The sequence below is a fragment of the Pholcus phalangioides genome, unplaced genomic scaffold (assembly GCF_987345545.1).
Source record: "Pholcus phalangioides strain wild (caught in Gottingen) unplaced genomic scaffold, Ppha-v1.0 ptg000003l_1, whole genome shotgun sequence".
Taxonomy (NCBI): Eukaryota; Metazoa; Arthropoda; class Arachnida; order Araneae; family Pholcidae; genus Pholcus; species Pholcus phalangioides.
The window spans coordinates 21,923,567-21,942,235 of NW_028301596.1; the positions used below are offsets into that span (position 1 = coordinate 21,923,567).

General features: G+C 35.8%; 1 protein-coding gene across 1 annotated transcript in view; it reads left to right on the forward strand.

The window, feature by feature from the left end:
- Nucleotides 1-18,669, forward strand: part of SCAP (SREBP cleavage activating protein) — a 57,321-nt gene that overhangs the window by 8,305 nt on the left and 30,347 nt on the right. The window contains exons 4-13 of the mRNA XM_089246405.1: nt 947-1,104; nt 1,199-1,336; nt 2,322-2,398; nt 6,799-6,913; nt 7,668-7,858; nt 15,897-16,023; nt 16,790-16,902; nt 17,218-17,312; nt 17,454-17,552; nt 18,063-18,196. Coding sequence (XP_089102531.1) covers nt 947-1,104; nt 1,199-1,336; nt 2,322-2,398; nt 6,799-6,913; nt 7,668-7,858; nt 15,897-16,023; nt 16,790-16,902; nt 17,218-17,312; nt 17,454-17,552; nt 18,063-18,196 — 1,247 coding nt within the window. The remainder of the gene's footprint in view (nt 1-946; nt 1,105-1,198; nt 1,337-2,321; nt 2,399-6,798; nt 6,914-7,667; nt 7,859-15,896; nt 16,024-16,789; nt 16,903-17,217; nt 17,313-17,453; nt 17,553-18,062; nt 18,197-18,669) is intronic.

An 18,669-nucleotide genomic window follows, 5' to 3' on the forward strand; every position in this document is an offset into this window, starting at 1 on the left:
TGTTTTGTGGTTTTCCTTGTATCTTAGAGGCTCTATTGTGTAAAACTTGAATTGTATAGGCTTCAAGAACCTTAAAGGAATTGCTAATTATAAAAATTTCAATTCTTAGCATTAATTTGTATCAGAAAGCCCCCACCACCAGCCCCATTTAAAAGCAAATACGCATTGAAGCCTGAGAGACAGACATCTGACAAAACATGGCATTGCCAGACATAGAAGCGACAAAGACTTTTCATCTCATCTCTGCTATACATAGTTTCCAGATAGCAATCAATATATCATCAAATTTGCATCAAGATTGTTAGAGAAAATTTCAATTAAAACATACTTATTTACTAATTATAATTAGTGAATGAGTATATGACGATAATTATCATTCTTTAATTTTAGCTAACATTATTTTCCATTCTAGCTAATATTGTAACTAGTTTAGTGCCATTTTGCCTGCCAATTTTGAAAATTTTTAGTGCCTAAACTTTCTGTCTCTACTTATAATTATCCAACATTAGTCAGCCAGCATTGAGGTCGACTATTTTCTATGGTTCTTCCCACTTTTTCACCATACAATAACATTCATGAAGACATATTATCTGTTAACATGGTAATTTTTCAAAAACCAGAGCCAATAAAACTTTTTCATGGTGATATTCGTGTTCAGCAGGTCGAAGGCATTCAGAATTGTATATTTTCATGTCAAACATAATTTCATTGTTGTTCATGCAAAACATTGTTTTTATTTCTATTTGCATTTTTCATTAAACATAAATTTGGGAGAAAGTGAACTCAAAGTATTTGAATAAACATACATTTTCACCCAAAAATATGTTTTGCACAATGCGTTTCTTGAACTGAAAACAATGCATTCTAATTATCAATGAATTTAATTTCTACCAAAACCAAGCTTTGTATCATCTCAGTACATATATGGATCTTTTTTTCTTCTTAGTTTCAGGGAGATCCAGTTGCATATGTACAACAAATTGTGGTGAAGAGCGCTGTATCTCCATGGAAGTCAGATTTAATTTTAACAGATGCTTTCAGAGCTCCATTGGCAGAGGTGTTTGACATTAAGGACCTCATTAACAATCACCATGTTTCATATGGGTATTACTTTTTCTCCAATATTTTTTGTATGGATTGTCAATATCCTGATGCTTAGCTGATTATTGATTCTAATTTTTTCTTCTTTTTTTCTCAGCTTCAATCATACTGTTGCATTAAGTGATATTTGTCTTCAAGTCTCGGAACCAGTTGATGAACTTGCTTCTCCAGTGCTTCCACGTTATGGATGTCTCTTTGTCGCACCTACTAACACCTGGACACATAATTTTCAGACGTAAGTTGATTTGTTCTATTTCTTTCCTCTTTGACACTGGCATATGTTTGAAGAGTTTTACACGAACTAATGATTTAGTCGGAATTTTACGTACTAATCTTTGTGACAAGCATTGAATTTTCTTTTTCATTTGCCATATGTGTAATTACATATTCAGAAAAATTTAAATCGGAAGTGTCCAATCCATGGGCTGCATGTGTTCCTAGAACAGATACCAATGTTATATTTATAAACATTTATCTGATGAATCAATAGTCTCAAGTAGCTTTCAAATGTCTCTTGTGCCATCAAGGAGAGAAAAAAAGGCTTGATTAATCTTTTTCAACTTAGAATCTTTTTCAACAACACAGCAGTTTCTTTTTCTTGCAATGTTACCCAAAAAGGGTTAGATGCCTTTGCTTTGAATGCTTTTTCCATGTTGTCATGCTTTTTTTCAGCTGCTAAGCCAATGGATCATTTCCAATATAAGCTCATATCAGATTGCATTTGTATTTCACATCAATTACAGTTGAGATTCCCATTTTAACTAATGCTGCTATAGCAAAAAATAATAATAATCTTGTTTTAACAAAAACTTTTCTAATCCCCCCAGATCAGTTTTCATAGAAACAATTTAAAAATCTGGGATTCCTTTATAATTTCTAGACATCTCTTGGATGTAATAACATTGAATACTAATCTCTGGATTAAAGTTACAAAAAATTATCCTAAGAAAAATAAACAATGGATAACTAAGGAAATACTTGACAGAATAAACCACAAGGAAAAACTGTACAGAAATTTCATTATTACGAAATGATATCTCAGGTCTCTTGAAGTTCATTATAACAGGATTCGACTACATAACTGTCTAGTGTGAAAATGTAGCCATTCTTCCTCCGTGCCTATCTTTGTATTTTGTTTATTGAAGTCAAATAATTTTCCATATGAAAGCTTTTTGTCTTGTGATATTTGTTATGAAGAAATGATCTGTCTTTATTTGCAGATTTCAACAAGACGCTGATATTGTCAAGACAATTTTTTCACTAACAGACTCATCTGTTGACTCGTCAAGCTTGAGGGGTAAAAACATGTTTTGCATTTGTATGATTGTGTTGAATATACAATTTTTATTCACTGCATAATGGTGATGTAAATATTCATGAAATGAACTCTTAGTTTTGTACTTTCAGTCCTCATATTCATAAACATTATGAAGGAAGGCTTGACAAATCAAAAAAAAAAAAAAAAATTAATGTGCCTGTCAAATTTCTTAGGAGCAAAGCATGATTTTGTTCAAAGAAAACTGCTATAAATGATTTTTTTTCTCTGGTTTATATCCTCTTCCTATGTTGAAAGATGCACTGTCACATACAGAAAGGTTTAAGCACCAATACCAATTTTCTGATGGCTGTGGCGATCTGGAATTTTGCCAGTTTGTTATAAAATATTCTCTAGAGCATATAGTCTATTGCAAAAGTATATATACAATTATTTTTCTTGAATAACAAATCAACCGTTCCACATTTATGTCTCAAATTTTTTATACATTTTTCTCAAGAAATCAATTAGCAAAACTTAAAAAATGAGAAACAGCCTGTCTCATAAGTATATAGATTTCACTTGAAAAAACTTGCAAAGCAAGAGATTGCCATATTTGCATATTTTAACATGGCTACCATTGCGTAATCATTCAATGAGTATAAATGCTGATTCGAAAACTTGTATTCCAAGTAGTTTTCATTATGCCTCACAACATTCGTTACACCATAAAAGATGTAGCTAAAATCTGACATTCAAAGTCTGAAGTGTGTTGCTGACAAAGATATTGTAAAAATAACAGGGTGCAGCAGATCAGGTATAAAATGTTATCTAAAAATGATAGTGTAGAAGTGAAATCATGAATTAGGAGACCTAAAGTGTCTACAGCTTGGATGGATAGAAATATTTGCGTTTAGCATCTAGCCAGAAATTGTTCGTGCATCAAATTTCACGAAGCTTATCAATTCCTGTTTCAAAGGACACTGTTTGTCATCGTTTGCAGTCCAGCAATAGGCATGTATTTCAAAACATGCGCTGTAGCAATAAGCAACACTGCAAAGATGATCAATTGACTTGGGTCAGAATTGCATGAATGGTTAACTATTGGCTTCAGGGACAGAAAACAGTTTATTTATAGATGAATCTGACAGTTGTACTTATTATTAGCATGATTTCAGTCACGAATCTTGCACTTTTTTTAGTCAGCAAGGAGGGCAATTTGTCATGGAATAGAGAGCATTCAGATTCAATTGAACAATTGGTGTTGGATTTTTGTGAGGTAGGCAAAAGTCCAAAGACTATCAGAACATCTCTACTTCCAATCAGGAGCACAATAGAGGGGTCACTGTTTACTAATACGTGACGTGAGTTGGAATGATCAGCTATGATCTCATACCTAAATCTAATAGAAAACACCTTTGAGGGGCAGGAATCTATTATCACTTCATATTTATTCCTAATGCTAAATTCCTTTTCAAGTGTTATAGCCTTGAAGTAGTGAATTATGTGAAGTTAGTTTTCTTTGGATTCTGTTTTTCTTATATGTCCAGGGGAAGACAAAGTTCAAGTTTTTACCAGAAAATCTGATGTTGGAAATAATTTTTCAGCATGCCTGATCAAGTATTTCAAAGATCCATTGCAATGATGCAACTGTAAATATTTAAATTATGCCGGTGTCTATATACTTTTGTGACAGACTGTTTTCCATTTTTTACTTTTTCGTAATTCATTTCATGAGAAATATTCTGTTCAACTACTATGAAATGACTTTATCAGCATGGGGTTCATGTATAAAAAAATTTGAGGTCAAAATGAACGGTTGATTGGTTATTCAAGAAAAATGATTGTCTATATATTTTTGCAACAAACTATATGAAAATTTGTCATTGGTTTGAATCAATGATTTTCTACCTTTTTTCATATTGGAACACACACCTGACTGCTTAAATTCTGCCACACACACCTAAAAGTATGCTGCAGATACAAACTAAGTAGAGGATATCAGTTCCTGGGGTTGCCAGGGGTTCTTACAGGTCAGGGAAAACTGGGAAAACCCAGAATTGGCAGGGAAAGCATTTTTACTAAAAAAGTTGGGGAAAATAGCCCATTTTTGTTCTGAAGCTACAAAATTTCTGGCAGCGAACCTGGAAATTTATTGTGATTATTGTCTAAGTGAAAGCAAAAAATATAAAGAAAAAAAATTTTCTCGAAAAGGGAAATCAAGAACTTAAATTGCAATCTGATAATATTGTAAATATTGATCCCATAAATTTCCCAACAGAACACAAAAAACGCAGAAACTGCCGGGAAGGAATTAGTATTTTGTTAGTCTGTGTGCAAGAGCATATTGCTGCAACCTTATTGTAACTGCACATAAAGCATTTCCGAAAAAACATATCATAACTGTGCATCATAAAAAGCCATGCGTAAAAAGTACCAGGAAAACTCAATTGCGATAATTTCATAAGTTGACTTTGGTGAGCAATGCTGGAGGAAGCATGTGTACGGTATATTATGATTTCTACGTGGATATTTTTTATTTGAAAATGATTAGTGGTAAGGAAACTGTTTTCGATTTAGAATTGGCAGGTAAAATCTAAAACTTCAGCAGGCTGATTGGGACTCATTGGGGACTTTCAGTAGGCTGATTGGCCATGAAGCTTTTTTTTTTTCAAACCAAGCACAACTCAGGTCTATTGCCATGGGTAATTTAGTACCTGGCGAGTTGTGCTGGAAGTGTGTTAACCTAACAGTCTGAGTGTGTATCTAGTGTTGTTTGATTTTCTGGTGCTGCCATCTATATTTCAGAAGTGAAGTGAGTGAAATGACTGAATAATGTTTGTAAGTTTGTTGCTCTCTGTGACAAGAATTTTTAATGTGGAGATCGCCTTACATTTGCACCTCGAAGTTGGGAACCACAGAAAACCAACTTCAGCCGACCACCACTGTGGTGGGGGATTGTTCAATTTGAGCAATATGCACAGACAAGCTATTCAGAGCCATGCCAAGTATGTGAAATCAGAGGAGTTTTGTAAACAACCCCTGAGATTACTAAACGTTTTGGTTCTAGTGTTGATGCGAGTACAGTGTGCAAAGAATTGTGATGCAGTGAAACCAACTACTACTACTTAACCGAACATGCACCTCGTACACATTCCTCTACAGAATTTCTTACGAATCGGCACATGCCGGAATGTGTGTATGTGTAGCCCTAACGTATTTATGTTGTTTAGTTGTGCTTGTTTCATGTTCATGCTGCCATCTGGCTTCCATTTTCTGAAGTAAAGATGGAAATGCTTGAATTTTCATGTTTTCTCAGTATTGTGTTGTAGGCCTACCTGCTCTCTTTGGAGAGACTTTTTCAAATAGGAAACTGGCTCACATTCATGCCTTGAAGCTGGAAAACTGCAGAAGACCAACTTTGGTCGACCGCCAGTGTGTTGTCAACAGGGTTCGAACCTGGATCCTCAGGACGAGAGTCCTGCAGGATGCCCACATGACCACACAGTGGCAAGTGAAACCAACTGCATCTTTGATTAATTATGTCACAAAGGAAACAATAGTGAAGGTTTAAATCTTGTAGGCATTGAGATATTAGGGATGTTCCTTTCATCCTATAATAATTCAAGGATGTTGGAGAAATGTTTAAGATAATGTTTTCAGACAGATATTGCAGTAAAGGGAAATCTTGCATTCTTTGATTGTGTTTCATTTTTCCATCCGGTGGATTTGACAAGCATAAATGCATGTATAAAACAAATTTAATAAATAATAATCTAAAATTATATATATGTATGATATTATGATAACAATTATAATTAATTAATTTATAATTGACCCCCTTAACTGCCGGCAAAATTTTACACGATCTGCTTTCCAGTGCAATCCTTTTTCGATCACAAAGAATAAAGACATATAAATACGCCCATGGCAGTTAACACACAGACTCCCTAGGGCACTTGTTGCAGTTAAGGTGTTAATATAATTAATTTTGTAATTAGTTATAATTAATTTCATAATATAATTTAAAATTAAATTTTCCATTGAAATAATTTCCTGGAATTTTTTGAAAATTTGACTGGAAAACCTGGAAAAGTCAGGGAAATTGTTTTTATTAATATGAGCTCTGTATGTAACGTGCTTTATATGACCTACAAAATTATTTCTGTAAATAAATAACATTATACACTAGTTATAAAATAATATATACCACCTCTTTTTGTTCATCAAGTGAGTGAATTGACATTTTTATGCAGGACATAAGTTTAAAATATGAATTTGAATCAATCAGAAGATTTATCTACGTGTTTATTGTTCAGAAAAAAAATGTGTAGTTATTTCAAATTTTCAATTCTTCTATATGTTATATATATATGTATTTGATGGTGTTTTTTAATTGCTTGCTTCTGATATTAAAAAAAACTATGGTATGTGTGTTTCAGAAACATTGTTTGGAGTACCATGGAAAGAAACAGGAATAAAGCAGTTGAATGTTCGCAGTCGGCCAAGGGTGTTGACTTATGCATTAACCATTGTTTTTAAATCTTTGGATCACGAGTAAGTTTTTTAAAGAAAAATTCAATAAAAAAGCCAAATTTTCCAATATAGTCATAAGTGCTGGTTTATAAAGAATTATAATCATTTGAAATCTTGTTATGGTATAAATGAACGAAATGTTTTTAAAAATGTATTTCTCAGTACGTTTTTCACCTTTGCTGAGATATCAATGAAATATCAATTTTAAGACAGTGAGTAATAATTAGCAATATAACTTTCATCACGGAATGATGAAGGTCATCAACCTTCTGTGACCTTCCTTGCGAAAATAAATGGCTCATTCTTCAATAAGGAGAAACGATAAAAAAGAATCCTCTAGCAGTAATCCTGGGGAATGTTTTTCCCCCCAGTTTCTGCCTACTGAAGAATGAACCCTCTCTTTTCTTGATGAAAGTCATAATCAGAGATGTATGCAAGATCAACCTTTGCAAGGAACACAAAAGGCATGAGAGGCACAAATAATTTCATTCCTAGAAATTTTGAGTTACCGCCCCCTCAAAAAGCATTTAAATTTACAGAAGTTGGTTAATATAGCATTCAAAGGGTATTTTCTTTCAATATTTAACTTTTTTCACAGAAATATTATTTTTCCTAATTTTTGGTCAGCGCGGGGGGGGGGGGCATCCTGCATACCACTCTGATCATAGGCCATGGCCAGACATTAAGCAATCAGAGAGTTTCAGAAAGGTTGTAAATCTTAAGTTATGTGATGGAAAATTTTCAGGCATTATGAATCACTCCTGCTCTCTTTCAGATTTCTGCACAGTCTGTTCAATCAGTTGAGGAAAAAATATCCCTCCAGTCCTTATCCTGATGACACAAGCTACAAGCCTGAAGATGGCTCTGTCTTCCACGTTCATTTCCAAAATCTGCATTCGTTATCTGAATTTGTACCACTGGGTATTGCATACATGATCTTGTTCCTTTATATCTATTTCTCTGTCCGTAAGTATTTCAAAATGTAGGTTATTATGTGTTACATTTCTGAAGCTCATCATGATTATGAATTATGTTAAGCATATAAATACCAGATACTATTAAAATTTAGTTTTAACTTTTTAAAATTTGTTTTGAGTCTTTTTAAATTGCCTTATGTACATATGTCAAATAAAATTCCCATGAATACCTGCTACTGCAGAACCATTAAACTGCACATGCACCTCATAATCATTCCTTTGAGGAATTTCTTATGAATTGGGAAGAAGTTTTTTATAAATATATACAGTGAAAAGCCTACATAACAATACTCGAGAGACTGAAGAAACGTATTGTTATAAAGGAGTTATATTTTAAATTTTTTAAAATTATTTTAATAACATGACCCTTACTTATTCCCAAGAGATGCGTATGATCTGCCCAGAGAATTTGTTAGTGTTAGTAAATATCCATGCCCAAACCTGGATTCAATTTCAAACCTACACAGCCAGAGGCTGAATGAATGAACGCCAGTGTCTCTGCCACCAGACTTATCCCGTTGCCAAGATCTCTTCCAGCCCAGCTTCGTGGCAGAGTCTGGAACAAAGTGAGTGTGTACACCTAACAGTCTGAGTAGCTAGTGTTGTGTATGATATTTCAGTGCTGCCATCTGTACTTCAAATTGTGAGTGAAGTGTAATGATTGAATATTTGTAACGTTGTAGGCCTGTTGCTCTCTGTGGCGAGACTTTCTAACGGGGAGATCGGCTTGCATTCGCACCTTGAAGTTGGGAACCACAGAAAACCAACTTCAGCCGACCACCACTGTGGGATTCGAACCCGGATCCTCGCGTCGCGAGTCCGTCACTATAACCACTCGACCACCACAGCAGCCACAGCCAGAGCCTAACTCCCTAACCACATGACTGCCTGTCGGCTATGGAATCTTTGTCTATGGAATATATTAACACAATGAAAGTGCATCAGGGCCAGAAACTAATGTTATTAAATGCGATTTCACTGCATATATATATATATTCTCTGTTATGATGTCTGAGGTATGTATTTTATGTGTTTAAAATGCTGCCATCTTACCTTCCAAATTGCAGAGGCATGTATGGAAAAGTAGTTGTAGTATCTTTCAAAGCAGGAGTGAAAAGTGGTTGGTGTATGAATTATATTGTTTGTACAAATGTTTGGACATGCAATTCTCAGCAATTCAAAGTATACATTTTTTTTTTATGGAGTGGCTCTCTCATTAATACTGATTTTTATACATTTCCCCTTTTTTATGTCCTAAACTCGTGCAAATTCATTTTACTTGTATCTTTGAAACAAAGCTCCAAAATAAATTAAATAAGTTAATTATTTTTAGCCCATTTAAAAAAATTCTGAAAATTTATAACTTTCATACCGTTTGTACTTATGTATAGGCCGACACCCCTTACCTTAAAGACTTGCAAAAAATTTTAAAAGCAATTAAATTTTGTATAAACTAATGCATTTGAGGGAATTTTTTTTTTTGAAAATATAAAAATTACTATGAGTAATAAAAATATAATGTATAATTTAATATATATACAAATATAAATATTAAAATATATAAATGAATAATCAAATCATTCATAATATTTTTCCTTTTCTTATTTTTTGAGCTGACACTTCACAAGAGAGTGCTGAAATACTAAATGCTAGGTGGTGACGGTAGCGTAGTTGCATCTGACTCCATATGAATGAGACGTAGTTGTAGATACATTATCTTTAATTATGATGCTATATAGAAGATATTATTTACATGGTACATATATTAAGAGAGAGAAAGACGACGTTGGTGCATCTCGTGTGAGAGCTGGAGCTGAACTGATGTTCACACACACATGGCCCTTCGGACCCTCCGAAGGGGCATCCGGTCACGTGATCATCTCGTGTTTCAGTACAGAATGTACTGAGATTCTTTCACGTGACCAGAGCGTGCTTGTTAAGAGAGAGCCAATGTACAAAGTAAAGTAATAATAATAATAATACATATAAGAATATATATTGAGGCTCTACAGTACCCCCTCCCCAGTGTCAATGTTGGACACGATAAAAATCCGTGAACCGGACTCGACGTCCAGATCGTGTGGTCACTGGTGGTTTCGATTTCGTGGTCGAGTTCTCTGACGTAGAGTCGTTAGTTTGCGTTTTCGCCACCAGTGGCGTTGTATCTTCCGAGAGGGAGAATGCTGGTTTTAAGCGGTCGATGGAAACCGAAACTGTTTTGCCATTGATATCAAGTTTGAACACTTTTTCATTTTTGTTAATGACAAGAAAGGGACCATCATATGGTCTCTGGAGGGGTCGACGGACACTATCACGACGTAGTAATACGCGAGTAGCATTCATCAGTTCTGGATACACAAATGTAGCACGTTTTCCATGATGTTTTGTTGGCGTTGGACGGAGCTGCTGCATGTGGCCCCGTAACTTATTTACGTAGTCACAAGGGTCAATATTGACATTCGTTGAGTCGAAAAATTGGCCGGGAAGACGCAAGGGTGCACCAAACACGAGTTCGGCTGGCGTACACTGCAGGTCGGCTTTTAGAGCGGCTCGGTAGCCCAGAAGTATAGTTGGTAATACTTCGGTCCAACGTTCGGTGTTATGGCATTTAATGGCCGTTTTTAGTGGTCGATGAAATTCCTCAATCAAACCATTCGCTTGAGGATGGAAAGCGGTAGTTCTAGCTCGTTCGGTGCCTAGAAGTTGTAGGAGAGAGCGGAAAAGGTGGGACTCAAATTGTCGACCTTGATCAGTTGTTATAACTGATGGAGCACCATAACGGGATACCCAACAGTTATAAAAGGCTTCCGCTACAGTTGGAGCTGTGATGTCTTTTATCGGTTGTGCTTCTGGCCAGCGGGAAAAACGATCGATCATGGTCAAACAGTAAGAATAACCATTTGATGGAGTTAATGGACCCACTATGTCCAGATGAATGTGGTCAAATCTTGCAGATGGCATAGGAAATTCTTTCAAAGGAGATTTGACATGTCTGTGAATTTTACTTTTTTGACAAGCCATGCAAGTTTTTGCCCATTTTGTTATTTCCTTATTGATACCAGGCCAAACAAAGCGAGAACGGATTTGGTGGATCGTTCTTCTGATGCCTGGGTGCGCTAAGTTATGAACGTGATCAAACACCGTTTTCCTATACTGCACAGGAATGTAAGGACGCGCACTTCCGGTGGAGATATCACAAATTAAATCTATGTCAGATTCGGGAAGTTTAATTTTTTTCAATTGTAAGCCACAATTTGAATCACCCATCAATTTTGATAATTCATCATCTGTTGCTTGAGCTTCAGCGATTTCATTGTAATTAATTGGGCTTGGCATTGAAATAGCACATATGCGGGACATTATATCGGCTGCTATGTTTTCTGAGCCAGGAATATGACAAATATCACTCGTGAATTGGGAAATGAAATCCAAATGTCTGGTTTGGCGAGGCGAGCATTTGTCATGCTTCTGCCGAAAAGCATAGACCAAAGGTTTTTGATCTGTAAATAGAGTGAACTGACGTGCTTCGAGCATGTGTCGAAAATATTTGATAGAAGAATATGCAGCCAATAGTTCTCTGTCATATGCGCTATAGCGTGTTTCCGCTGGAGTGAGTCTGCGAGAGAAAAATCCTAGCGGTTGCAAAGAATTGTCCACTACCTGGTGTAATGCACCACCAATTGAAAAATCAGATGCATCAACATGAAGTGCAAGTTTTGCAGATGTGGAAGGATGAGCTAATAGAGTGGCATTAGCTAGTTGCTCTTTGCATTGATTGAATGCTGCGAGTGCAGAATCGGTCCATTCAATTTTACGATTATCTTTTTTACGGCGGGAGCCCTTTAGAAAATCGTGTAAGAGTATTTGTGACTCAGCAGCATGTTTTATGAACCTTCTATAGAAATTTATGAGACCAAGAAATTTTCTCAACTCAGAAATTGTGTCAGGTCTCTTGAAATCTAATATTACTTGCACCTTGCTAGGTAATGGTTTAATGCCAAGAGGAGTGATTAAATGACCTAAAAATTCCAAATTATCTACCCCTAATACACATTTAGAAATATTAAGTTTCAAGCCATACTTGTGTAAACGCTCAAATATTTGCCTCAGGTGATTTTCGTGCTCTTCAACAGATGATGAATATACGAGGATATCATCTAAATATGCATAACAGAAAGATAAACCTCTTAACACCTCGTGCATGAAACGCATAAATGTTTGAGGCGCATTTACTAAGCCAAAACAAAGCCTTGTATATTCGAACAGACCCCATGGTGTTGTCACCGCTGTTTTAGGAATATCAGGTTCAAAAATAGGGATCTGATGATACGCTTTGAAAATATCTAATTTTGAAAAAATTGACTTACCATGAAGTGCATTGCTGAAATCACTTAGGTATGGGATGGGATAGGAATCGAATTCTGTGACAGAATTTAATTTTCGATAGTCTCCCACTGGTCGTATAGATGTTTCCGACTTCGGAACAATATGCAATGGTGAAGACCATGAACTTTTTGAAGGACGAATTATTCCTTGTTGTAACAAAAAATCGAATTCCGTCTTCACCTTCTCAAAGTGTTGAGGGTGAAGCCGTCTCGGTCGAGAACATATTGGAGGACCTTTAGTCACTATGTGGTGAACTGTGTCGTGCGATGCAGGTTCGCCTATTAAGCACGGATTTGTGATGTCTGGGAATTCAGAAAGAATTTTCTCGTACTGAGATGGGCCCACTGTGGAAATTGAGAGATGAGCCGTTTGATGCACTGATCCCAGGGAATGAAGTGATGTGCTAGAGCTAATGAGACGACGCTTTTTCAAATCTACCATGAGATTGAAATTGCGCAGAAAATCTGCTCCGATGATAGGGCACGAAACCTTGGCGACGACGAATGTCCATGGAAAATTTTGTCGCAAACCCAGATCTAGAACAATATTTTTGGTACCGTAGGCCGGTATTGACGTCTGGTTTGCTGCGTAGAGACGAAATGTAGAGCAGGGAGTTGTGGAAGCAGTCGCTGACGGCGGAACGACACTAATTTCACTGCCCGTGTCAACGAGATATTTTATTCCCGTTTTACGATCATGGATGAACAACCTGCTGGTCTCTGAGCTCATGTTCGCCATGCCAGCTATGACGGAGCTCCTTCGTTTTTTGGTGCGCTGAAGTTGCACGGTGTAGTACAGCGCCGAGCATCTTTACCGAAGCGATGATGGTAGTAGCACATTCCGGAGGAATTTTTCCTGTTTCTGGAACTGGAACGCCTGTTGAAGAAGTTGTTTCGTCCGCGATGTGGTGAACGTCCACGTTGTTGAGAGGAAAGTTCATTCAATTTTTTGGTGAGCATTGCGATTTGTGCACGCAAGTCATCTTGATCCGGCGGTGGAGAAACAGCACAAACGGATGCATTTTGGCTTATTTCCGCGATTTTGTCAGCCAGTTCCGCGAGTTTATCCAGTCCATCACTCGATATTAAGAGGACAGTTTGGATTTGAGTGGGAAGACGTTGCAGCCACAATGTCTTTAAGAAATCATCGGTTAGTCGAGATCCGGAGAGTTGGCGCATTTTTCGTAGCAGCTGTGATGGTTTATCATCTCCGAGTTGAATTTCTGTGAGCAACTTCTTGATTTTAGCAGATTCAGTTTCGGCAAACTCCTGTATCAGCCGGTCCGAAAGAGCCTGAAATTTCCCGGTCGCAGGAGGATTGACGACAATATCGGCAACCGCATGTAGTGTTTCTGAGTCGATATTAGCGACGAGAGCGGCGAATTTGGTATCATCACTTGTAATGCAGCTAAGGAGGAAAGCTTGCTCGCATTGCTTCACCCAGAGAGAAACGTTTGTCTTCCAAAATGGGGGAAGGCGGAGAGCGACACTGGAAACTTGGGGAACGGTATTGTCCCCTTCTGCTGCGATCATCCTGTTGCTTGAGAGAGAAGAGAGCCAAGAGGTCAAGCGGAAGTGACCTTTCGAGGGAGGATGCTCCGTGGTCCACTGTTGCTGGGAGAAAAATCCTCTGCTGCTGCTCTCACCGTAATGGCGTCTTTTGAAGAATATTCAGAAGGCATCATTATTTGTGTTCAAACGTCTGCGGTCACCAATGCTGAAATGCTAAATGCTAGGTGGTGACGGTAGCGTAGTTGCATCTGACTCCATATGAATGAGACGTAGTTGTAGATACATTATCTTTAATTATGATGCTATATAGAAGATATTATTTACATGGTACATATATTAAGAGAGAGAAAGACGACGTTGGTGCATCTCGTGTGAGAGCTGGAGCTGAACTGATGTTCACACACACATGGCCCTTCGGACCCTCCGAAGGGGCATCCGGTCACGTGATCATCTCGTGTTTCAGTACAGAATGTACTGAGATTCTTTCACGTGACCAGAGCGTGCTTGTTAAGAGAGAGCCAATGTACAAAGTAAAGTAATAATAATAATAATACATATAAGAATATATATTGAGGCTCTACAAGAGCAACAAAAATGTTTTGGCAGATCAGTGGCTATTTCATAGATCCTAAAGGGCGGGATGCACTCTTCATAAACCAACCCATAGATATCAGACACCCCCCCCCCACTTAAGCCAGGATCCCACAATGACTGGTTCAAGTCATTGTCCTCGGACCAGCAATAATTTTTATGGCTTTCAATACAAAAGCCATAGAATAATGACAGAACGGGAGGTACACCTGGCCAACAACAGGAGCATTCAGACATTTTAAAATGGGTAGCAAAGAAAGTCTGCTTATTTGCGCTGCTGCGTATTATGCTCTGTTATGGATGAAATCAAATTCCGCTACAACAAAACCGTTTCAGTGAATGTTAAAATTTGTGATATCAGAAATTCCTTTATAACAAAATTCTGTTATAACAAAGTGATTTTTCCAGTCCCTTGGAGTTTGTTATAACAGAATTCGACTGTATCAAGATTTCACTGTACATATCTTCAAATACTCCAACATTACTGCATAATAACCTTGATTATCCTGGTAAATGGTGAAGAGGACCAGGGAAAACCAACAACCAAAGTAAGCCTTCAGGAAATAAAATTCTAATAAAAAATAGTTAAATATTAATGATGATAATGAAATTTAAATTTAATCAAAAATATAATGTAAATTAATTTTAATGGTGAATTAAAATTTTAACAGTATTAATTTATAATTTTAATGTATGTTGATTACTTAATTAATGAATAAACATTTTTACATCATAGTGTCCGCTGAAAAGTTCAAATGAAATAAGTAAATATTATTTTAGGTTTTAGATAAATGGAGGGAATTCATGGGAGGATTGAATTCATTCATTCATGAATAGGGAATTTACAGCTCTGGTACCCAATCCTACTTTTTTGGTTTCCCCAAAGCATTCTGTGAAATCTAATTCCCATGGATATGGGACCATTGCAGTCCCCACTTCTCCCAGAGACAACAAAGCTCCACTCCATGTTTTAATACGTGACAGTAAATATGTACTTACCTTCAGCAAACTGGTCCACATGGTTGTCTGACAAAAGTATAAGTGCAACTAAACATATGGTTAAAAGTTCCAAACAAGAAATAAGGTGTCAGAAAAATGCTAGAGGTGAAGATAAAAGAGATTGTCCCACAGCTAACATACTGAACCTGTTGTACACTTCCTTAATTTTTTTCTCCTCACCAAGTGCCTTCCTTTGAAATTTCCGAAAAAGTACTGGCTTTTCTTGACGTGGGGCTGCAGTTGCTGATAGCATTTTAGGGTTTATGTCCAACAAAGACTTTTTATTATCTTTTACTTTAATTATCTGACCCTGCGTCAGGACCCAGTCATAGTGAGATTACAAGTATGCAGGGTATGTGTAGAACAATATATTACGTTACATTTATAACAAAAACATTTCCAAAATTCTGAGGTATGACTAATAATGATGTTTAAATGTTTTCACCATTTCAAAGAATAATTTTCTAATCAATGTGTCAAATAAATGTTTTGATCCTTTCTTTTCATTTAACTCTATTAATGATTTGCTTTCATGTGTAGGTAAAATTGATCTTGTCAAGTCAAAATGGGCATTAGCAATCAGTGCTGTCATGACTGTCATAATGTCACTTTTGATGTCTGTTGGTCTGTGCTTATGGTTTGGCTTGAATCCAACTCTCAATGGGAGGTAATTTTATTCATATATAATCTTTAAAAAAAATGTATAATCTTTTCTATCTAGAAGTGCTATTGGCAATTTTTCATATTGTCAGTCATTAAATTTTTTTTTCTTACTGCGTCAATTATAAAATTGAACCACACTAATTACTATTGCTGGGAGGGAGCCTATCTGCTATCTATGCATGCTCAGGCTTGTCCTCCAGTAATTTGCTGAGCTTGCACGTAATGTGAATGGGATGCCGAGTTATGAGACAAGTGGAAAATCATTGGCACAAGCCTCTTTGATGCATGTGCCATACCTCTTGAATCATGTATGGCACAAAGCTGTAGTGATGCAATTGCAACTAGCTTGCTTGCTAAGGGGGAAAAAAAGCAAAAGCCTATGTGTTACCTGATGAATTTGAACTTGGGAAGCAAGAGCCTTGAGGTCCACCTTTAGTTTTTAATAAGTCTTAAGCTATATGTACTACACTGACATTAATTTTAGCCAAATTATTGATACTAGGTAAAATGAACATATTTTGTTTCTTAAGGGATAAAACAATTCTCAGTGTTCAACTTCATTCTCCTTCCTATTTAATCTTTCTTCCCTCATGCTCTGATGTGAAAAAAATCAGGCCAGAAGAGATCTTACATCTTAGCAACAGGATGAGTCTGAGGGCAGTAGTCTGGCATTCATGTGCAATAGAATATGATTTCCTGTTCATCAGAATTTTGTATTTTCATTATTAGTATGAAATTAATCATCTTTAAAATTCTCTTTTTTTTTTTAGTGAAATACTTCCTTATCTCATTGTGGTGATTGGCCTGGAGAACATGCTCGTATTAACCAAATCAATTGTTTCTACTCCATTGCATTTAGATGTTAAACTGCGAGTAGCTCAAGGTTAGTTTGAAATGAAGTAGGCCAATTTTTCATAATGCAATAGTTTTTATTTCTAAGTATTCAAACAAGGTTTATATTCTTGTATAGGTGATGTCATGTGCTTCTTAATGCTCTCACTGGCATTGTCACTTTTTTAATATTTTGCTATGAAATAGTGATCTTAAATTTTGTGGAAAATATTATGGGAGAGTGTTGTGTGAAAATAACTTATTTTTAGTACAAAAATATCTTTATGTTGTTAATTTGTTTTATTTATTGATCATTATGTCCAATTTGTTGCAATCTGCTTATTTTTTCAACTTTTCTCAACTGCAGGTTTAAGCAAAGAGGGCTGGTCCATAACTAAAAACTTGTTTACTGAACTTGCATTGCTAACTGTTGCATTTCTTACATTCGTTCCAAAAATCCAGGTTTGTGTCTAATCTGATGTGTCAGTCATAGATTACTTTTTCTCCAAATACAAAAATTTATTGTTCACTTTCTGCATTTAATTTGTATTTTAAATTGTTTTATTCTCAGTTTTTATACCCGTAATTTTTGCCCTTTTTTAGGAGTTTTGCTTATTCGCTGTAGTTGGTCTGTTGACTGATTTCTTTCTTCAACTTGTGTTCTTTGCTACTTTCTTATCCCTGGATATCAGAAGAATTGAGGTAATTCAAAGATATAATTGGTTAGGTATTGATTTGATTTAAAAACAAAAAGTGTATGAAAGATTGCACAAATAATAAAGGTTTTTTTTTTCAAACAAAGTTTTTATCTCTTATTTTCAGCTTGGAAAAACTTTGCAAATGAAGAATTTATGTCCTTTGTAAATTGATGGTACTATATGGAATATGAATGTAGATGCAAAATTATTTTGAAGTTCTTCAAATAAATGGAATTTAATAATCTCAACTAGTAATGATACACATGTATAAGGAAGTGGTATTTTTATAAACATTTAACCCTTTAAAATCAAATTTTACAGTTTGACTCAACAACATAAACTTCCCAGTGAATTTTTAATACAATTTTCATTTGTTGGATAGCTTTCAATATAAAATGAGAAGCTTGAAGAAAAAATGTTTTATCATAATTTCATGACTCTAAAGTGAAAAAAAGTCCCAGTTTTATTTTTATGTACATTAGATAATTTTTTAAATCAAGTAATGTATTTGCAGATTTCTGACTTGCATAGAGGTTATTACAAGAGATGCTCAGCCATCAACCATAGGCATAACTCTGCTCAACAAAACCCAGAGCTTCTAAGCCCTGCCAGAATTGCAAACTACCCAGCATCTTCACAACAATCTAGGTTTGCACCTAAATTTTTATATAATGACTTCTTCAATAACTGTGAATTGTTGAATTTCAATCATTTCATGAGTGTAATGATTTAGCATATGCCATAGAAAAAAAAGCATATGCTAAGAGACATTATATCCTATAGTAAAAATGATGTTCTTGTTTGTATGTTAATTTTTTTTCCAAACAAATAGAATAATTCCATAGTCTCAAGCATAGTAACAAATATTTTACATTGCTTTGTTTAAGCAGCAAATCTGTTTCATTTGTGCTTTTATTGGAAATATAAAGATGAGTATGTATATGTTACAGTCTAAATCTGAAGCCTGGACACTCCACAAAATGGACAGCCACATTGCCCTGACTTCAGACACTGGCCACTACAAGATGAGTCTAGACTTCTGACATAGACTGTAACATTCATACATGGTGAAAACTTAAGTCTGTTTCATTTCAAATAACTCTTAAATCGTTGGCTATATA